The sequence below is a fragment of the Gekko japonicus genome, unplaced genomic scaffold (genome assembly GCF_001447785.1).
Source record: "Gekko japonicus isolate JY-2015 unplaced genomic scaffold, Gekko_japonicus_V1.1 scaffold113, whole genome shotgun sequence".
Classification (NCBI taxonomy): Eukaryota; Metazoa; Chordata; class Lepidosauria; order Squamata; family Gekkonidae; genus Gekko; species Gekko japonicus.
The window spans coordinates 908953-931865 of record NW_015160211.1 but is presented as its reverse complement, the minus strand read 5'-3'; the positions used below and the strand labels follow the sequence as shown (position 1 = coordinate 931865).

Here is a 22913-nt window from a genome sequence, read left to right as displayed (position 1 = left end):
AATAAACTATGGAACTCTGCGCAGACATCCAAACTGTGGTGGTTTATCACTTCCGGACTTAATGTTGTATTACGAGACCACGACTTTCATCGGAATTTTTAAGCAATATAGCAACAACTACAAGGCGCAGTGGAAAATGATAGAACAATCCTACTTATTCCCTAGAACTTTTCAAGAAATGCTTTGGGAAAATCCTAAAGCCAGACCTAAAACCTTTACCGAAAATATCTTCCTTGTTTGTATTACGAGACCACGACTTTCATCGGAATTTTTAAGCAATATAGCAACAACTACAAGGCGCAATGGAAAATGATAGAACAGTCCTACTTATCACCTAGAACTTTTCAAGAAATGCTTTGGGAAATTCCTAAAGCTAGACCTAAAACCCTTACCGAAAACATTTTCCTTGTTAACTCCTTTAAAACATGGGACAAATGGTACCCAACCCAAATTTCTAAACCATCTGTACTTACCTTTTTCGTTGGCCAATCATGGTTTCCTCCGGCGCACGCAAATACCTCATTTTTGATCTGGAGAGAGAACAACATTTTACGATTCAAGGATATCACAAACAACCACAAAATCTTAACCAAACTGGAAATCGAAGAAAAATATAAATGTAAAATCAATTGGTTAGAATACATTCAAGTCCACAACCTATGGAAGACTATATTTCATGGGGAAAGAATGAAGCAACTTACTCCAGTTGAAAGCTTGTTATCGTCAGAAATAACATCGGGAACTGGACTGATTTCACAACTCTATAAACAGCTATTGTCACATACCTCTAGTTCTCCGCAGTCACATCAACTGGCATGGAATAAGGATTGTTCTGTGCCCATGGAAGAATCCATTTGGTCCCAGATATGGCTATCTCCAAGCATGTCTTCCAAGGCTATGAATATCAGAGCTCAAGCTTTGAAACTAAACCTTCGATGGTATCTCACCCCATCCAAACTACACCAAATTAATAAAGACTACTCACCATTCTGCTGGCGATCGTGCAATGAGGTAGCAACGTATTATCACTGCTGGTGGATGTGTAGGAAGGTCAGGAACTTTTGGATTTTGATCTTAGAAATAATAGAACATATAACCAAGATTAATATTCCACTATCACCTACTCTCATACTTTTAGATTTATGGGAAGATGTAGAAATTCCCAACTCATCTAAAGATCTCATTTCCACAATGTTAAGCGCAGCCAAAATGGTAATTGCTAGAAATTGGAAAAGTCCTAACACACTAACGAAACACCAATGGTATATGCAGCTATGGGAACTTTATGCTATGGAAAAAATAGCACAATCCATACCCCCATACAGCACTTATAGAGCTCAATCTTTGTTTTATGTGAAATGGTTACCCTTTTTAAAGGCTACCCTTGGGGATGGTATTGGTGCCAATACTTCAATACCAGCTAGATATATAGAAATTATCTCAGCACTTTGAATAGATTTATTGTTCTATATTATCATTTGTAGAAATGATGCTCTTTCATATGTTATATAAATTACCTTTGTTGATGATACAACATTTTTTTGTATACAATGCTAGTTGTATTGTTGTTGAAAGTTATGTATTTGTTTTGAGTTTTGAACAGTTAATAAAAAATTTAAAATTTAAAAAAAAAAATCAGTTGCTGCAGTGTGACCGGGAAAACCCGGAACTGTTCTTTTTTGCCACGACTCCCTCCCACTTCAAACTGCCCATCTGAACTCAACCCTACTTCTGACTATGCTTTATGGTATATATTAAGGGCTGAGAAGCAGAAGAGACATGTCTATTGCATGATGGGAGAAGGACACAGACTGACTGTACAGGTTACCTGCATTGATTTATTTACTTCATTTACACCTAAGGTAGTTGCAACAAGACAAATGCAGGCTCTGGTGGAATAGAAATATAACAGCCCGGGAGGAGGAACTGTGAGGAGAAGCTGATCTGGGGAGTGTAACTGGTGAACAGGTTCATATGGGGAAATACATTCAGATGTGGCTCATCCAAGGGCTTTACAGTAAAGAACCAGTATCTTAAATTGTGCTCAGGTACAAAAAGGCAACCAACATAACTGCTTTAAAACAGGTGTAATGTGTGCATGCCAACCAGCCAGTAATATTTTCTAGAACATCAGTCATACCAACCAACATTATCTCTGTCTTCTCTAGTTTAAATTTCAGTGCAAAAATGCACTTCCTTTATCAACCTGTAAACCCAGAGACTGTCCATGAGTGTAACTAAAGATGTTTTGGTTTCCCAAACCAGACTTGAAATGGGTCAGATACGTTATCCAGAACTACCTGTTCTTACTCTGCCATCACTACTTCTATCATTGTTCCCCAAACGGATATGCTGAAAATGGGCTTCTTGAATCTTACACTGATGTTCTTTCACTTGATATGGTTATTAGTTCATTCACAGAAAGAAGCTTCTTTCCAAACTTCATCCAGAATACAAAAGTCAAATCAGTGATGAAAAGGTAGTCACTTAGAGCTGTTGTACTTGAAAATGGCAAAATATTAAATTCCTGTTGCTTTCATTCCAGGAAACCTAGCACTAACTCATTACTCGTTTTTTTAAAAGAAGCTGATATAACATCCTCGGTCGTTCAGTTCATGATATTCTACTCTGCACTGACAGTCTCTGTTCTGTCTTGATCACACGACAGTCCCACCGAGAACTGAGCCGCTTCGGCGGGAGGGTGGGGTAGAAATTTAATTAATAAATAAATAAAAACAAAACTGGGAGCAATCTGAGTGAATTAAACTCAGTGTCAGGGGGAACTAGGCTTGCCAGGTTCCCACTCAGAGTGGGGGATCCCCTGCTTTTGTGGGCTCCAGCCTGCCCCCCCAAACAGATGTCCCTGCACGACGTCACAATGTGCTGACATCACTTCCAGTAGTGATGTCAGTGTGACAGCGACGTTGGGGGTGACACTTTACTTTTTGGGCAAAACTCTATGGTTTGTCGCCAGTTTTACCATAAAGTTTTGCCCAAAAAGTTGAGTGTCACCCTGTTGTCACTGACACCATGACGTCACTTCCGGAAGTGATGTCAGCGTGTCACTGACATCCCTGCCCATCCCCGGAATGCCCCCAAAACCCCCCCGCCAGCAGCAGGTAAGATATGGATAGGGGGAACCCTCTTCTCATTTCCACAGCCTGGCTAGTTTGGAATACTGACACACTTGCCAGTTATAGGGAAGCAGAACAAGTGGTTCAGGGATCTTCATCTCAATAGCACGCAAGCAATCTCAAAGTGCTTCTAATAGATTAACAGTAACCATAAAACAGCCATACCTTTTCCAAAACAAGGTTTAGAATTAACCTAGTAATACAATTACTCCAGTCAGACTTCTGGTCATAGAAGGGAGGGGTCTGGATTTCGTCAGGACCATCCGATTTCTTGACAGCTAATCTGGATTCTAAAGGGATTTAACACCAGTGTTTGAGATGCTAAGGGCCCTCTGCCAAGACTGTGGTTTAGGTCTTGCCAGAGTGGACAGAATGCATTCCTAAACAGATAATTCCTAAATGAATAATGAGTGCACTAATTGTTTATAAGTATTAGTTTGTCTGATCCCTTCTGTAAAATGAATACTGAAATTGCTACTTGCTTGAAAATTTGTGTATTATGGTTTTATTTCAATAAATGGGTTTAACTTTGTTAACAGGTTTCTTTCTCAAACTATTGGGTTCCTGCCAGTTTCAACACACACACCCTTATCGAGCTGGGTGGGGATGGGATTTTTAGGAAAAGCTTCTGGACTCTGAATTCCCCCAACAAGAACTCAGCACAAAAGTATAGCAATTAAATAATTGTAAAGTCCAGGAATTCAGGGTGATCCAGAATAACAATCTATGGGTATCTTGGCTATGAGTTAAGAAGGGGCTTTCCAGAAAGGTAACTAAAGGTGATTGCATCTAGGCAGGGTGAACAAAGGGGCTGGCAGTGTGGAAGTTCCACCCATGCCTGAGGCAAGCTGGTGCAGCAGGAGACATTCAGCCATAGTCAGTAAGGGTCATCAAACCCACCTGGCTTTAGGGCTCTACTGGTAGCAGGAGCTCCTTTGCATATTAGGCCACACACCCCTAGTGTAGCCAATCCTCCAAGAGTTTACAGAGCTCTTCTTACCGGGGCTACTGTAAGCTCTTGGAGGATTGGCTACACTAGGGGTGTGTGGCCTAATATGCAAAGGAGCTCCTGCTACCAGTAGAGCCCGGAAGACTTGCATTTGCTGATGAAATTACATTGTTGGACCAAGGTGGGTTGCCTGGCTTTGTGAGCCCCCATGGTAATGGGTAGGTATGCAGATGTCTCACAGTCAATCAGTCTTCCACCCAAGGTTTTATCCACTTGTTAGCATAGTCTGATTAAGGAGAGCCTTGACTTCACCTTCTCCAAAGCAAGGCATTGCTAGCTCCTGAAATGGCAAATTTAGCCAAGAATTCCTTAGTAACAAGGCAATTTTTTCCAGAGCAAAGCTTGTGCTCCACCATGTCTTCCATATAAGTTTGCAGCTATATCAAATTCAGAAGAAAGCCATCTGTTTGGAATGTAATCTACAAAATTTTAAGTGTTCTATATTGTTGGCTGAGGTCTCTCTCAAAACCTTATACATCTAGAAATAAATCCGTTGGTCTACCACTGACATCAAGAACATATGTGCAATTACAATGCTTGAAGAACACTTACACTGATACATTCATCAGTGTCAAACTCTCGGTTGTCATAAAAGTCGAGAGGGGGATCAGAGGAGTATGAATTCGAAACGCTTTCACTTTCAGATGCTTTGAAGTATATTGTAGATTAGCTTGCCTGGGAACATCCACCGGCCTTGAGTCTCAATTTACATTGTCTGGATTTTGTCTAATGATGGAGGGGATGTCTTTTTCTTGTTTACATAATATATGGTGCAATAGCCATGTCTGTCTTTTACTTTGACCTGTAACACAAAAAAAGACATGAATACATAACACATATTTAACAGTTAATGCAAATTACTCTAAGCCATGTAACACTTTTATCTCCCTATTTCTTTAAATAAAGGGATTCATATTTACTTTCTTCATAAATTGTGCACAGAGAATAGGATTTACTTAATAATGGTTGAAGGAACACAGCTGGAAAACATATATGGAAAACACAATTTTGTAAAATTGTGAAGTTGATATAACTAATAATCACAGACAACATTATAAGCTGTGACTAAAGACTAACAAGAAGGACAAAGTCCCTCAGGTTAACACGTGATAAGAAACTAGGTTCTCAGAGACTCTCAGATGATCAGGCCTGAGGTGGTTCAGGCAGAGTTCTTGGCCTTTTTTTTTCTTGGCTAGCTGGGTGACTTGAGCAACCCACAACACGCCTTCTGCCTACATAACATCCAGTAAATCTCGCTGCGAGAACTTTTTGTCCATCCACGCAAGAAGCGGGCCCAAGCAAAACGAAAAAGTAATCTTGGGCTACCACAAAAACAAATTTCGTGGGGGAAGGAACACGAAGCGACAGCAAAGTAAGAAGACGTAAGGGGCGGTGAGAGGCCAACAAGTGAGCCGTTAAAGAAGGATCCACTAAGCTGGCGTGATGACAGCAACATTTCCACTGCCGTCCTAAAGAATGTTAAAGGTAAAGGTTAAGGTTCCCTTGCTCGAAAGCCAGTCGAGTCCGACTCTAAGGTTGCGGTGCTCAATCTCCGTTTCAAAGCCGAAGAGCCAGCGCTGTCCGAAGACGTTTCCGTGGTCATGTGGCTGGCATGACTAAACCCCAAGGCGCACGGAACGCTGTTCCCTTCCCACCGAAGCGGTACCTATTTATCTACTTGCACTTTCTTGCTTTCGAACTGCTAGGTTGGCAGTTACACCGTTCTAAATTAATTCAATAGACACTGTCTCCCCCCCCCCCCTTCATCATGGGTCCGATATAAACAACCAGACGGGAGGGGATGGCTGACAGAAATAAGTTAAACTGTTTGGGTGGTAGCAACTAACTACACACCAGAAAGGGGGGGGGGGGTGATAACAGGGAAACGGCGCAGCATGAAAAGCCCACCCCACTCTGTGAAGAATGCAGTTTAGAACTCTTCAACGCATGTCAGTCAGTCAGTCATTTACAAGCACTCACCTACGCCCGCCTCACTACTACGCACCACACCACAAAGCGAAAACATTTCCCGTCCGGTCTTTTCCCTCCGTCCCGCGGTCACGCCCATTCTCCTCTCTCGCGCCGCTTTTTTCCCCTCCCGGGAGATTCTGTTCGTTTATTCAGCCTCTCGCGCGTTTTTCTTCTTATGACGTTAGTCCCTTCTATTTCCCAGCAGCCCGCGCGCGCTCGCGCTTTCCCTTTCGACCCCGCCTCTATCCTTTACTAAGGAAGGCGCGGGGGGGTGGGGGGGTTGGTTGGGGCGCCATTTTGTCCCTCGGACTGGGGAGAGGCGGCACGCAGGGGGGGGAATTAGTGGGTTAGCTAGGTGGCTAGCGGGGACCCTGGGGTTTGGCCAAAGGACGGAAGGAGACCAGGGGGTGGGGCGAGAGAGAGACTCGAGGCTGCCTCTCCTTCCCCTTCAGGGGGACCGTTTTAACTCACTATGTCTGGAGAAACTCCCGCCGGCGATCAGGTGAGCGAACTGGGCCTTCCACACTAAGAATCAGGCAGTAGGTAGAGGAAGTTTTTGTTGGGTGGGAGGGGGGGCAGATGATGGAGCTAGGCCGAACAACGCGGCCGAGGCCTCGAAATGGTGAAAATGGCGCTGTTGGGGGGGGGGGGGGGGGGGGAATGGGCGCAATCCTTTCCGTGAATGGGATCTCGCCTCTTCCCGCTAGTTTCCTCCTCCCCAGTCTGTCGCGGCGACCCTTCCTCCCCCGTTCAGTTAATTCTTGATTTTAATTAAAATGCGTTCTTTTGAAACGAGACCCAGAGTTCTGTTCCACGTGAGGATCTTGAGGGTTAAAGCAGTGTAGGCCGATAATCACGGAGTAAATTCCACAGAAGGCAGGACTAGCAGTACTTCCCTGCCTCCGGAGGTCCCTGCTGGGGGGGGGGGGGGGGGACCGACCGTTTTTCCATTCAAACGTCCACGTGTGGTAAATGCGGGACAAATCTCGTTGTTTCGCGCAATCGGATGCCCCTATCAAAAATTAGAAAATGCCCCGAAGTTGCAAGTTTATGTATTGTGTTTTCATGGAACTGAGGATTGTAACAGGTTTTGTATTGGCCTACACTGTTGAGGCTTATGTCGCAGTTTTCAGTTTTCAACAGAAATTGCAGCGGATCATGTGTATAGGAATGTAAATACAACTGGCATAACTTGTAAATAACTAATACATATAATCAAATTACTGTTTGTACTGCTATGCAAAACTCATTACTGTGGGTTTGGTGGTTTTATTTTTGTAAGGTTGAGATGTTATCAGACAGTTGATATTAGCATGGATGCAGAGATAATAAAACTAATACTGTAGGCCCAAGCTTGAACTAGACTTTTCATTCCTCCATTGGTACCCCAGATGTTCTTAAGTTTGTAGTCTTGCTAAAATTGTTTATCACTAAATGTAGGTAAATGTAGATAAATAGCCTTATCCATTAAGGCTAGTATGAGTTAGTGTTGCATTCCAGGAAAGTGGCATATAAATATACTAAAAATAAAATATTTTCTTCACTGCCTTGAAGAAAAATTAATTTGCTGTCCTTCCCACTATAACATGTGACCGCTCCCATGGAACTAAGTGGATGCTGTTAATGCCAGAAATGTTTTTGAATGGATAGTTACAAACTCAGCAGTTTATATAACTTTATACACAACTAGCAAGAAATTGCAAGTAGATAAATAGGTACCGCTTAGGTGGGAAGGTAACAGCGTTCCATGCGCCTTGGCGTTTAGTCATGCCGGCCACATGACCACGGAAATATCTTTGGACAACGCTGGCTCTTTGGCATGGAAAATGAGCACCGCGACCCTTGAGTTGGATTCGACTGGCTTTTGAGCAAGGGAAACCTTTACCTAGCTTTTAAAAAGAGAACCTTTAAAAATTATCCACATTTTAATGTATTGCAAAATGTGGAAATTGTTACCTCATTCTACATAGTTATGGTTTTCAAGCCACTGCACCATACATATGAGTACGGTGACTTTCTCAAGGTTTTTTTGGGAAAAATCAGGACCGTCTGGAGGGCTGGTTAGTTTCCACAGTCTAACACAGAAGTCCCCTTTTCTGGTGCTCACCAAGGGTTTTTAGAAAGTGGGAGGTGCTACTTACTGCTCAACAGGGTTTGTGATTGGCCAGTGGAAACCTAATTGGATTTGCAGTGTAAAACAATTTTGTTTCAGCAGCAACCAGAGTGTTGGTTTTATTCTCTCTCACTCCTCTTTTCCAGTGTATTTTTTAAAAAAATCACTTCTCTTGTCCGCTGCACTTCGGCATCGTGTGTGTGTGTGTGTGTGTGTGTGTGTTTCAATTTGGTGTAGTGGTTAAGTGCGCAGACTCTAGTCTGGGAGAACCGGGTTTGTTTCCCCTCTCCTCCACTCGCAGCTGCTGGATGACCTTGGGCAAGTTGTAGTTCTGTCAGGTGTTCTTGAAAAGAGCAGTTTCTGTCAGAGCTCTCTCAGCCCCACCTACCTCACAAGGTGTCTGTTGTGGGGAGGGGAAGGGAAAGGAGTTTGTAAACCGCTCTGAGACTCATGAGTGAAGGGCGGGGTATAAATCCAATCCCTTCCTCTTCTTTCTGCCTCCCACAGTGGACATCCTGTAGTTGCAGCCACCATCCTGTCTCAAGGTTTCAAAGGTGCCCACAGGCTCAAAAAGGTTGGGGACCCCTGATCTAATGTGAACGAATCCTCCAAGCTTTCTACAGAAGGAGGATGTGTGCAGGATACCAGCATGGGAATTCTGTATTCTTGACACCATTTGCCTTTGCTGCAGTGGAAGGAACAGGGGCTAGGTTGGAGGGGCCAAGCCAGTCTCTCTCATGGTGACAGCCACTTAGATAAAAGAGATTATCTGGCTGGAAATTTGAATCTAATTCTTGAATGGTGTGATTGTGACTGCAGCATTGATCACAGGGTACAGAATGGATATTATGGTGGGGTGCTCTGCTCAGCAGTCACTCATCCAAGCTGTAGCTGCCTTTCACCTGGGACAAATTTAGTGGCCAAGTGAAGGACAAGGGCTCAGTTTGATTTGGAAAAAGTTTTTAGGGAGATGGAAACGGAGATGAGCACCGCAAGCCTAGAGTCAGATTTGACTGGCTTTCGAGCAAGGGAACCTTTACCTTTTTAAGAAGACATAATTTCATTCACACATGAAATTAAAATGCATTAGTACTTAACTGTGTGCTAACCTCCTTAAAAAGTGGCCCATGTTGGGATTAGAAGAAATAAAAAAGCATTCTCAAAGCACAGTTGTTGAAAAGTTTTCTTATATGTGCAGACTCATATCTCCTGTCCATTTGTCATGGTCGTTCAGTTATGTAAAACTAAAAGAGGTTGTATAGACGGAGCTGTGCTTGCCTTAAGCCATTGGTTTCCATACTGATGGAAAACCCTGATGTTTCTCACTAAAAAATTAGTAATGGTAAGTAAATGTCCATAAAAGACTGTGGTGTGCTATTACTAAGGAGTTTGTAAGCTGCTGTGAGTCTCCGAGTGAAGGGCAGGGTATAAATCCAGTTTCCTTCTCCTACGCTTCTACAGTGTGCAGCTCTGCAGGTAAATGCTGAACTGTGCCCCTGAACACACCCATGTGTGGCAATGTTGAGGCCTGGCTGGATTCCATGTGGCTTGAACGTGGATGGAGTCTGCAATGTGCCAGGATTTCTTGGCTGTCTAGGTGATATAGAAATAGGTTTTTAGATGTTGAAAACCTGTAGCTTAAAGAAAAAAACTCTTGGACAAGTGAGGAAAAGGTGTCTTTTGACAGCATGCCTTACAGGTGCCTCTCTGTTCTCTGCTGTAGTTGATATTTCTGTGACAGCCCAAGTCAGTTCTCTTGCACACTTTCTAGAGGTTAATGATGCAGCATAACCTTGCTGAATTACAGGATTGTGCAGATATTGAACTGGAATTTTAAAGTGGATGGTTTTACGTTAGTGGGATAGCTTAGCACAAGAGTCTCCAACCTTTTTGAACCCATGGGCATCTTCAGAATTAACGGGGTGAAGATCTGCATGTCCAATCATATATCCAGCAGCCAATCTGAAACTCCGTGGGGTGAAAGCCCTATCTGGCCCCACCCACTTTCTAAACTGCTTGGCAGGCCCCAGGAAAGGTGTTGCTGGGCACCATTACACCAACAGGTACCATGCTGTTGATCTCCTTGATGTCTGCCTACAGTTCATTCACCATTCTTGTTTATATTTAAATAACAATACTTACTACATACATGTATTCAAGGAATCATATATAGTTATCTGTATCTATTGCTAGTTATTTCGGTTACCTCCATTGCTATGAGGCCAATCTCAGAAACTAAACAGGATCAGCTCTGGTTACTGTTTGGATGGGAAACCACCAAGGAATACCACAGTTGCTATGCAGGGAATGGCAAAACACCTCTGGACGGCTCTTGCATTGAAAACTCTACAGCGTCACCAGACGTTGGTTGCAACTTGAGGGCAAAAAAACCCCACACCAACAAAAGTACAATTGAGCACTTCATAGATGAACAGAGTCTGGAAAACACTAGCTAGTGGAATTGACAAATGTAAAAATTGAACTTACATAATCAGAATGAACATGTAGATTCTTTTATCGAACATTTCTGCCCCATAAGGGTGTCTGTCCGAATACTTACCTGTTCCTCCAGTAAAAAAAATAATATCCACAGCATCTAGAAAATGAGCATGTGAAGGAGAAGAATTCAGTGGAGCATAATACTCTGTATTCATTTTCTATTATCAGAAATTAATTTTACTGCAAGGAGGGGTAATATTCTGATATTTGGTCCCCTTCTATTTGCAGTTTGGAGGGGTACAGGAGAAGCTTTGTTATCTTGCAATTTTACTTTTTACTTTACCTTGTGATTTTACTTTTACTTCTCAGTCCTTTCCACCTCTAAAAAGACTTCTGACATGTGCATTCATGGCTTTCTGTTCTGAGTGTCTCCTTCTGCAGTCTTAATTTGCCAAGATAGGACAACATCTGAATATGCAGCTCTCTGGTCTATGTCAGGAGGAAGACCTATAACGAGTACTCCATTTGTCTTGTTTTCCTGTGGCATGAGCACAGAGCCATTAGCTATGAGAGGCAGCTTTTTGCAGCTCATAGTGCAAATCTGTTTATTTTCTCAGGCTAGAAAGAGCACTGCTGTGGATTAATTGGAAAGGGTGCTACCACTTCAAGTTTCTCTGGACATACTAGTGTTAGCTAAAACATGCTTTTATTTTACACTGCTCTTCTGTCCATACCACAAGTTGAGTATATTATTATTAATAATCACACTTCAGTCTCTGAGGAACTTGCATATCATTTCTAGAGGATCTCCCATTCAGGGATTATATATGTCAGAGTTGCTTAGCTTCAGTGATACAACTTGCATCTTGTGGCATCCATCAATTTATCACATTACTTCAGGTGAATACAGAATTAATAAAAACTTAATACCTTTTTTTAAGCTCTCAAAGCTTGCCATTTCTGTTATTTCTTAAAATATATTGATGTTATATAGATTTGCCTCTGCCACAAACTTTGGCATGCCTTCCACCCTGGTTTTTTTCTCTCTCCCTTACTGCAGTCTTTCAAAATGAGATACAGATTCTCTGACTGAGTGCATCTGAGGAGGCTGAGTTAAAAACATGAGTCTTAGGGCAAGCATGGCTTTTGGATAAAGCACTTTAGTGGGACCCCATGGATGCTGCTGTTCAGTTTGGGATCTCTGCTTGTGTATTTAAGGTTTTATAATCCTGGCTTGTTCTGATTTTCCCCCCAGAATTTAGCCAAAATATCTTAACCGTCTTAGGGTTTATAGTGCATTGCAAAGAAAAAAGTGTTTGGAACTGGAAGTTGCTGGACCATATCTTCTCTACCAGCGGGGGTGCTATTTGCTTTCTTACTACTGCCCCAGAAAGAAAGGCAGTGATTTCAGTAGACCCTACTAGCTGAGGTGGGAGGTAGTGTGCCAGCCTATCAACTCTGTTTCATTCTCACATGTTCTTCTAACAAAACTTTTGGCTGACGTGGGTAGGCAGAGGTGGCAAAGTACATTAATCCTGTAGAGTTTTTATTGGATCCTCAAGCTGATTAGTAGCAGCCCACAAAAAACAGCAGCCTACTGCAGCTCCCTGCCTCCACTTGCTCACCTGAATATATGGATGTAAGAAAGAAGAGATCTTTCAACTTGGAAGAAGTTGTTTTGTTTTGTTTTTGAGCCCCCGGAGGGGATTTTTAATTATTTTTTATCAAACTACAAAACTACTACAGAAAAAAGGGAAGGGGGGACTACATATATAGGATAAAGCAAAAGAACCCACTACTAACTAAAAACCCAAGAGAGGAGATCCTCACTAGCTTAGTTACAACAAATCTTCATTTCATTTAGATTATTATAAACTGAGTCAAACATTTATATTACTTTCTTTTTCTTTAACTCTTAAATTTAACTGTCTAGGAACAATACCCCCAATCATCCCATTTCAGAGTTCTCAAAGGCACAATTCAGAGTCCTTCACTTCTCCTTTCCTCGTCTCTTCCGCAGCTTATAAGGACTTTTTGGAGCAGCTGCCCCTTGCTCTGTCAGAGAGTCCTCTCCGGAAGAACCCGAGTCCAGCTCGCCACTAGACTTGCTGTCCTCTTCTTTTTCCCCGTCCTCTGGTCTTCCCAGCTGAACCCTTAGGAATTCTTGAGCATTCAGAACAGAGTCAATCTTTTCTTTTTTATCCTTAAACTTGAAATTAACGTCTTCTGGAAATAGCCATTTATATCCAATTGAGTTTGTCTGAAGAAAAAGCACAAACTCTTTGTACTTATTTCTCCGTTGTCTTACTTCAAATGGAATATCTAGTGTTCTGATGGTATTTTCCCCCACTTTCAGGGGTATTCCAGTGACCGCTTTCAGGCATCCCTCACATGCCTCTTTGAGAATCTTACAACAATTTCCCCAGGCAGATTATTTTTCTTTATATAGCCTGAATATGATCTGTAAACCACATCCATCTCGCTCAGCAACGATTCTGCCTTCATTTCCGACACTGGGGCTAGTAATTCACTCATCACTTCTTTAAGATTCTCCCCCCTGTCTCTGGCATGCCCTGGAAGCAAAGAATCATGTTGGCCTTTTCCATTTGTACTTGCAACAGTTGATCTTCCATGGAGATTTGTTTCCTTTCCAGTTTTTGCACTTTTTTCTTCACCTTCTGGTTAGTTGCAGCCACTTCCTTTACCATCTCAGTATCTTGCTTCATTATTTGTATCATATTGTTTATCTGGGTTTGTTGTGCAGTAATACTTTGAGTCACTATAGACATCTGTTCCTTGAAGTTATTCAGCTGTTCCAGCAGAGGGCGCATATATTCCGCTATAGACTTTGCAACCTCGCTGGTAGCTTCTGGTTTTGGGCTCTCAGACCCTTTCACTTTCAAAAGTTTTTCTCTGTCCTCCTTCCCCGCCATCTTTATCTCTTGTTTACTTTCACAAATTTTTTCAAAGTCTCTGAATGTGCGCTTGACCGCTTAGATTCGCTTTGGTAAGTACTTCTAGGCACCTTCGCATTTTCTTCCGCTTCCCCCCTCAATCGCTCAAAAGTTCATGCGCATGGGAGGCGTCCCTCCCCCGCTCGCCTTTTTCCCGTTCTGTGGGGTGGGGAGCTATCTTTTCCCCTTTAATAAACGCTTCAAAACTGACTCACGTACATAATTGGTCGTTCGACCTCGCTTTCAGCTTTCATTTCTGCCGCTCAATCTACGCTTGCCCCGGTCAGCGTCACTAAGTCCATTCGGTCGCACAGCACGGAGAACCGTCAGAACGAAGAGGCGCCTCAATTCTCCGGCATTTCACCCTTGAAGAGGCAACCTCTTATAAGTTCCATGGCCAGGGTCCCTTTGCCGGGCACCTGGGGGGGGGTAAGCGAGCCTGCGCACCCCCTCCTTCAGCTGGAGCGCAGCTTCACCCCCGGGAGGTCTGGGAGGTGAGTCTGCTAGCGCTCCGCCATAAACCGGAAGTCAACTTGGAAGAAGTTGTGACCAACTCTGAGAAAAGAGGGCAAGCATGCAGTGCGGGATTGAGAGATGGTTCTACCTGTTGAACAGAAACACAGCCATTTTGGAGTTCTGTTTCATCAGTTTCAATTTCCATTTTGCTAGTTGATGCTTTTTAAAGGCGAAGGAATATACAGCGCTTGGCATTTTAAGGCCTTGACAACCCATTTTATAGTCCCTTGAGTGTTTAGCTGCAGGCTCTGTTGTCCTTCAGTAGCAGCTTTTCTTATTGTCTTTTCTGCTTCCTTTTCAGAATCTCCCATCAGGGAGGGAAGGGAGCCAGGGTCTGTCCCTCAAAAGGCACACAGTATTGAAAATTTAAAATATCAGGCAGAGTGGGTTGGGCACAGCCAAAAACATCCCTCCTGCCACCAGATCAGTGCAGCAGAAGAGGCCTTCCTGAGCCCCAGTGGGCGTAAAGCTTCGAGAGCACAGGGTAGGGTGTCTTGCTCAGGACATGCTAGTGTTCATTGTGGTGCAACCTAAAAAGAACTATAAGAACACAATGAAAGCACAAGTGGTGTGGGCTCCCTCTAGTCAAGGCCTATTTTCAAGTGTGGGCTCCCCCTAGTCAAGGCCGAGTTTCAGATTTTAATGCCAGAATTCAGAAGGCTCTACTGATTAATGTTCTCTCCCTTAGTAGGAGAATCCCAGCACCCCAGTTTTTCAAAATTAAGGCAAGTTTGAGGAGGGACATCATGGCAGAATGGGCTGCTGGGGAGTGAGAAAGGTACTCTGTCTTTCCAAGAGAGGAAAGAAAGGGAATGTGACTGGGGGTGAATGAAAGACTGGGATGCTTATGTTGAGGATTAATGAGAAAGAAAAAGGACCATGGGGTGGTTGACAGACAGAAAGGGAAGGTATTCTTGTTTGTTTGAGTGACTGAAAGAAAAGGAACAATGAGATGGGGTGCTCGTGTGATGAGAAAAATGGAGAAGCTGGAGTTGCTTGAGTATGATGCTTCTGTAAATGTTGGAGTGTTTGTTGGGGTAGCATTAGTAGGCTGCCTTGTGAGGGCCAGCAGGAACTTTTGTATGTAAGTTCCACACTGGATGAGGCCTTGGACTGAAAAATTCGTTCAGTACAGGTCTTAAGTGTAGCCATATGTGGAAGTACTTAAAAAAACTAACAACATAACTGCAACTGTGCTTGAGTTTGAGACTGGGTTCTGTGTATATTATTTTTATACTAGTTTTTTGTACTGCACTCATTGTGATTATGATTTAGGCAGTGTTTTAAAATAAATGCCTTTTTGTTACACATTGGCCCTACCCACTATACTGTTATAATACTGTTCTGGCCTGTTTTTAGGCAGAGTTGTATTTTGTATTTACTTTTTCATCTGTTGAAGTAAGTAAAGTAAAACTAATGATTTTCAAGTAAAATAATCCAATGTTCCTCACTAATTTGCTAGATTTGCATAGTATATGCCACTCTTGTATGGAAGCTTACAAGCAGAAGGGGAAAATTGACTATGCCATGTCAGGTCTTAGAATGGTAATGTTCATATTTGTTCTGTACATATTAGGAACATTACCAGTTGGAACTCTGTTGCTTTCAAATAAATTGGAAAACAGATATATAACATCAGTGGGCAAAGAGTTTAGCTAAGTCCTGGTATTACATGTAAGCCTATCATTGAGTTTTTAAAATATCTCAAATTTTTGTTTAAATTAGTTATGTATATTCTAACTGTATATCTTTTAAAGCTACTTTTAAGCATTGTTGATGGGATATACAAATGTAACACTTCAATCTTGACTGATTTATAAGTTTTTGGTTTTAGTACTGTATTCTTGGAAAGCTGAATATTTGCATTATCCAGAACATTTTGGCACACTTAGCTGATCTCATAGAAGAGTTTACTTTTGTAAATGCTATAAAATGAATCCAAAGCAAGATGTAAAATTAAATTTGATCCCATGTTGTAACATAACTTATAACAACACCCTGCTATTGTCCAAAATAACATTTAGCTTAAGATTCTTTTTGATGTCAGATGTGTTATCTTTTTAAAAACATTAATGCACTAACATTTTTGTAAACATATACATTGAACAATGCCTGAAGATTATCCTAATATGTTCTCCTTTAGTAACAAACTCATTGGCAAAAACTTGCCATGTGGCTTCAGTTTCTTAAATACTGTAGGCTAAACATGCTGCTTTGGAAGTACATTCCATTAAGAACAGGGCTTAAACATAAGTGTATTTGAAAATCCTGCCTTACATGGGCGGTTTGTGGATCGTATTGCATATTCATTGCCACTTCCAGTAATCCAAGTATATAGTAATGTTTTGATTTTCACGCAGTGCCTTTACACTCATGTTTGCCTCCTTGCATTCATATTGCCACTGAAGATGTACTTATTTTTATTTGCCTTGGCTCTTCCATTCTCTACTCTCGTTTTGTTTTAATTGCATTGTAAACCTGGCGGCAGAGCTCATCTTGATTTTATTTCTATGATCTAATTTATGATTTAATTATTTTATTCAACTTATATCCCGCCATACTAAAACGGTAGTTTCTGGGGTTGTTATTTAATAATGATAGGAGTGAATAAGAGAGGCTAATATTTTCGTGCCACCATTCTCACATATTGTCCAATACAATTGCTGTATAAAATATAATAAAATTTGCCTTTATGTAACCAGTCAAGCCAACCATGCATACAGCCAATGTAACTTTGAAGGCAATTGAGAAACACTCTCTGTTTTCCCTATTTACAAAGGGAAAAGTGAGAATAAAGCAGCCACGTGTTGCCTCCAGAATGAAATTTCTCTACTCTAAAAGCTACAGTACCAGGCTGTGTTGCTACTAATTCCTGGAGTCAGTGTTCCCTCTAAGCTGAGTTAGTGTGAGCTAGCTCACAGTTTTTTAGCCTCCAGCTCACAGAGTTTTGTCTTAGCTCAGGAAGGACGGCTCCAGCGCAAACTAATTTATGCAGTAGCTAAATTGCTCGCTCACAACATTAATGCCAGTAGCTCACAAAGTAGAATTTTTGCTCACAAGACCCCACAGCTTAGAGGGAGCATTGCCTGGAGTGTGTATGTAAACCCATTCTATGTACTGCCTTCAGAATAGGTCTCAGTCTTAAACAGGGCACATCTAGAAATGCTAGGCTGCTGGTGGCCTCCCTGGGAGCTTTAGGAGTGGGGCAGTGGGCTGAAATGATGTTGCATGATATGCAGTGTTTTGTCATTTTTGCCCCAGACCTTTCTCCCACTGGTCCAGGGAGCGAGGACCCATCAATGGCACATCTTCCACCAGAGCATCTGTTAACCTTAGCAAATGTCACCTGCCCCTTACTAATAGGAATTGGGGAGGGGAGTCTATGTATGTTGTTCCCTTCCTATATTCTGATAATGGAGAAATGTGTGGAAGAGGGAGCCTCAGATGAGTGAATTAGAGTGGGGGAAGTTACTTACCAGCCACTGATTATTTGGCTGATGTATCACCTTTAAAATGTCCAGAGGTGTGGCAAGGGGCCTGAGGTAGTGGCTGAACCATCAGTGTTCTCCCTGCTGCTTTCTGAAAACAGGGAGTTGAGTCAGGCAGCTGCAGTAGTTTTGGGATCACAGCAACATGCCCTGGCAGGCTCAGCAGAAGGCCAATGTGCCCTGCAAACAGGCCTGGAGGGGCACTGGGAGGAGGCTGTCAGAGCATTGGGAAACCGGCATGCCTGCCAGAAGAAGAGGAAGGCTGGGTGAGCCTGGTGTGGGTCAGGACAGCAGGGGAGGCTAGCTAGAAGACAGGGCAGCCTGCAAGAGGGAAGGAGGCAGGGACAGGGCTACCAGCCTGGGAGGGGAGGGGCCCGGGAATAGACCAGAAATGGGGCCACCCATCTCTTGGGAGCAGCACCTGCCAGCGGTTTTTAATGCCTCCAAGTGAGCAAGAGAAGGGAATCCCAAAGGAAGCCATTGGAGCCCAGCACACATGGGCAGGGCATTCGGCCCCAAAAGATAGGACTGGCGCTTCTGTGGACACTCTCCCCCCCCCCCAGACCTTTATTAAGTGGGTCCTCAGGGAGTTGAGGAGAATGGGCCAGTTTGTGCATAGTTTATCAGTGGATGGACCAAGGGCAGGGAGATGACTGAAGGTACTCTACTCCCCTTCTGAGACTTTGACAGGACCAATGCTCCCTCTAAGCTGTGGAGTCTTGTGAGCAAAAATTCTACTTTGTGAGCTACTGGCATTAAAGTGAGTGAGCCATTTGGCTACTGCATGAATTAGTTTGCCCTGGAGCCATCCTTCTTGAGCTAATACAAAAATGTGTGAGCCGGAAGCTAAAAAACTGTGAGCTAGCTCACACTAACTCAGCTTAGAGGGAACACTGGACAGGACGACTGACAAAAGGGGCATGCCTGCACCAAACTCTACCCCCCCCCCCAGGAGTCAGAGCCTGACAGTGTCTTTTTAAAACTTTCCTCATTGTGTAACACTGGAATGAGATAGCTAAATAAAACAAAGCATTGAGAATATCTATGGTAAAAGACTGCTATCTGTCCCTTCCTACAGTGTTGGCCCCCATCACCTTAGTCACTCCATACTAAGACAGTAGTGATTGTCTCAGTCTGTTGAATTAAGGAAGGATGAAGGATTCTTCCTTAGAAATGCTTATGGAAAGTTGTCTTTTGTCTCATATGGGACAGTCAAATCCATGCCTGTTCTGGATGATGAAAATTTGAGTTTGCTTGGAGCTGCTTTGCAACAACAGATAATTCACTATCAGGAGAAAGGAAGGAGAAAGAGGGACCCTCATGGTTGCAAGTACATACAAGAAGAGATCAGGACAGAGAAGGAAAATGCAGAAAAGGCAGGGAATTGAGGATTTACAATCCCCAGGTTTAGTCAAAGAAGAAGAGATTGGATTTATACCCCGCCTTTCACTACCCAAAGGAGCCTCAGAGTAGTTTACAATCTCTTTTCCCGTCCCCACAACAGACACCCTGTGAGGTAGGTGGGGCTGGGAGAGCTCTTTCGAGAACTGCCTTTCAGAGAACAGCTCTGAAAGAACTTATGACTGACCCAAGGTCACACCAGCAGCTGCATGTGGAGGAGTGGGGAATCAAACCCGGTTCTCCCAGATTAAGAGTCCACGCACTTAACCACTACACCAAACTGGCTCTCCATTTCACCTCTGAGCACCTGCTATATCCAGAATATATTCACAAATCATCAAATATGCTTTCTAGCAGACTGTAGCTGTCTTCGTTTACGATGGTTTGAAACACCTGCAACATTGTTCAATGGTAATGCATTGTATAGAATGTCAAGTGAACCCTACACTAATCCCCCAGAAAACTGCTAGTGCAAGCACTCTTACACTGGAATGCCCAAGGTGCACAAGAGCTTCATTAATTAAGTAGAAAAAGTATGTTGAGCAATTGCAGGTCTTCACGTTGTGAAGCATTTAATCTATCCCCCCCACCCTCGTTTACTTTTTTGTATAAAATTTGTCAACCATAAGATAATGAAAAAAAGTTTAAAATAAGCAAAAGATGACCGTGACATTCCATGCCCTTGATATTATGCAGTTGATTTCCTGTGTAGTGTGATAATGTCTGCGACTTCTGGGCCAGTTCATCTGTGTACTGTTATGAACCTCCACCCCCATTTCTAGTGATATACTGATCGTTAATAGAAGCAGTTGGGACTGAATGTATAAATTTATTTGGGGATCCTTAACCTTCTACTTTATGTTTTCTAGGCTGCTGAATATGTCCCAGAAAAAGTAAAGAAAGCTGAAAAGAAACTAGAAGAGAATCCATATGACCTTGACGCTTGGAGCATTCTCATTCGAGAGGCACAGGTTTAGTGACATAGGATTACGTTTCCTTATCAAATGGGTCCACTCACAGTGATTGGTTCTGAAGTAATTGTGTATGATTTTACATCATAAATATTGTAAATATTTATTGGTTTTCAATTTTTAGAATCAACCTATAGACAAAGCACGGAAGACCTATGAACGCCTTGTTGCCCAGTTCCCAAGTTCTGGCAGATTCTGGAAACTGTACATTGAAGCTGAGGTTAATATTTTCATTTTCTTTTTTAAAACATAGTAGGAATTTAAGTTGGCACAGAAACGTTAATTTGTTAGGCACACACACACAAACCTGGGTAAAGGAGGAATTCAACATTTTTTTCTGTAAAATAGGTGGAAAGGGGTATTTAAAATGAATTCTAAGTATTTGGGTCTCTTTATGGTCTGATGATTGTTGCATTATGCACTTGCAACAACATTAAAACAGTTTCAATGGTATTGGAGTGCTTTAGCCTTTTATTTACTTGTCGTGTCAATTTATTGCCTCCTGTGTCATTTATTTAGAGCTCCTTTTTCATATGCTAACTTAAATGTTTTTGTTATTTGTTGGGCTCTAATAATTTGATTTCTAGGCTGGTTTAAATTTCTGAAATGTTTCAGGTTGGGATGGGGTGGAAATGCAGATAATTTTATGTGAAAATAGCTGAAAGTGTTAAACTTAGATGTCAGCTATCCTAGTCAAATGAAAGCACATACCTAGCAAAATATTGCATCACCAAAATGACTAAGTTGTGCCCTGTTCTGTTAAAATGTACAATGTGACCTGGAAGTCTTAATGAGCAGTATTCTTAGAAAAATAACTTACTATCCTCATTTATACTTTATCTAGGTACATATGCTTTTTACTGACACGTATATGTATACAAAATATGTTTAAAAGTAGTAGATAGTAACTTAGTGTAGTAATTATTACACAAGTTGTGACTTGCATTTCTATGTAAAATGGTAAGTAAAGCCAGTTTGAAGAATTCCTAGTATATTGCATATGTGGTATACAAAATCAGTAAAGATCTTATAATTTGAGATACCATGGTATGAAAAAGATGAATTATGGAAGAATGTTACAAGCCAGTGCCTACTGTGAGTGACTTGCACACTAGAAAATCCCTGAGGTCTAAATGTTACATAATAATCTGTAGTAATATGGCCATTCTGATTATTTTTTTCATATGATATGCTTGGTTGCAGGTTTAGGGCAAGTGTGCACTTGCAGGTGAACAGTCTGCTTTCTGTATTATTTATATTTAGTGAAATTTAAAGAACTGTTTGCTTGACTTCAGGAGGCACAGTATAACAACATTTATGGATTCCTGTTTTATAGACTGAAAACTTTTCAGCTAGGATCCACCAGAGTCTTTCCAAGGATAGAAGGATTTCCACCCAGAGAGCACGACTGTCTTACCTCCCCCTTCCTGCTGCAGCCCAGAATGCTGCTTCTTGGGGACAGGGGACCCCAGGATTACTTTAGGTTGCAGCTGGAATGGGGAGGTGAGAAAGTCATACTTTGTGGGCAGAAGTACTCGTGTCCCTGGAAACACGTCAGTGGATCCAAGATACATTTCTCCTTTCTATACTAAATTGCAGTATCACACTTAGCTACATGGATTCATTTACATAACATATATAGGCTTTCCAGGTTCGTTGTGCCCCCTGGGGAGGTTGGGGGGCATTCCGGGAGTAGGCAGGGGTGTCACACAACATGCCTATGTCACCCGGAAGTGACATAGACATGCCAGTGATGTCAGGGGTGATGCTCTGGTTTTTGGGCAAAACTCTATGGTAAAATCGCCCTCAAACCATTGAGTTTTGCCCCCAAACCAGAGTGTTCTCCCCCTCTGTCACTAACACGTTTACATTCTGCTCATGATGTCACGGGGGGGGATCTCCTCCTGACGACCAGCTGGCTGCCAGCAGGCCCTGGGGGGGGGGAAGGGGATCCCCCCACCCCCACCTGGGGAATGGTTGCCCTACATATATTCTTTACTTAGTAATAATGTTTTCACATCGTAGACTTTTAAGTATGGTTGCTGGTGACTGTGAAAACAGCAGCCCTTACAGGAGAGACCTCTGCTGTCTTCCCCTTATTCTGTACCCCTTTGTACTGTCACCCCTCCCCAACTGTTCCTGAGATTTGGATAGCATTGGCTGCACTGGGAAGAGGGAACTTGTGTGTGTGTGTGTGTGTGTGTTTTAAATCATTTTGGCTCCACACTAGGAAAAGTTTCACCTACTTAATATGTATGCCAGGGAACACCCTTCAGTAACTTGGCACCCCAGTTTATAGTGTGATTATTTGGAAACTGGACCAGATCCACAGCACCATGTTGCGGTCTTCTGCATGTGCAAAAAGACTTTTAAGTTCACTTTTTCCTGTAGGAGCTCATTATACTTCCCCTAAAGCTCCCCTTCAAGGGTGGCGGCCTTTGAGGGCAGCTGCAAACTAGGGGTGCCACTGGAAGGTAAATTAGCAATCTTCCCTCATACATCTGTGGAAGCATTTCATGTGATAGCAATAGCCTCCTGGAATCCTGGCCAGTCTAAGGGCCAGTGAGAGCAATGATTTATCCAGAAGTAAATCCAGGACATGTTCTATTCTGTATTTCATAAATTGGACTTTACTAAAAAAGCATTATCTTAATTTAAAACAGGTTTCTCTTCAGTTTGGGAACTTGTTTACATGATAGAATTTTTTTCTGCTACAATGGTCATATTTTGTATGTCACCAGTTAGTTTTCTTGGCCCATTAGTGCTATACTACATTTATTTTTTGATAGAAAGCTTACTTCTGCAACGTCACAAATAAGTACAAAAACTCATTGTTCACTGCCCAGTGTACCTGTTGATGAGCAGGCTGATAATTTATGGATTTATGTTAAAGTGCAGGATGACAATTATATCTGCC

General features: G+C 42.4%; 1 protein-coding gene and 1 long non-coding RNA gene across 3 annotated transcripts in view; one reads left to right on the top strand and one right to left on the bottom strand.

Annotated features, from left to right (window-relative positions):
• Positions 1 to 389: 389 nt before the first annotated feature.
• On the bottom strand, positions 390 to 6228 carry LOC107109171. Of its 2 annotated transcripts, XR_001482468.1 has the most exons (5): positions 6124 to 6228; positions 4696 to 4945; positions 3300 to 3424; positions 986 to 1073; positions 390 to 530 (listed from the first exon to the last, which is right to left on the bottom strand). It is a non-coding gene; the product is annotated as an uncharacterized LOC107109171 (long non-coding RNA). The 2 variants fall into 2 exon arrangements; XR_001482467.1 differs by lacking the exon at positions 3300 to 3424 and having other exon boundaries at positions 400 to 530.
• Positions 6229 to 6396: 168 nt separating this feature from the next.
• CSTF3 (cleavage stimulation factor, 3' pre-RNA, subunit 3) overlaps positions 6397 to 22913 on the top strand; it is a 103577-nt gene continuing 87060 nt past the window's right edge. The window contains exons 1-3 of the mRNA XM_015409707.1: positions 6397 to 6616; positions 19895 to 19996; positions 20121 to 20216. Of these exons, the coding sequence (XP_015265193.1) occupies positions 6587 to 6616; positions 19895 to 19996; positions 20121 to 20216 (228 nt within the window). The 5' untranslated portion in view covers positions 6397 to 6586. The remainder of the gene's footprint in view (positions 6617 to 19894; positions 19997 to 20120; positions 20217 to 22913) is intronic.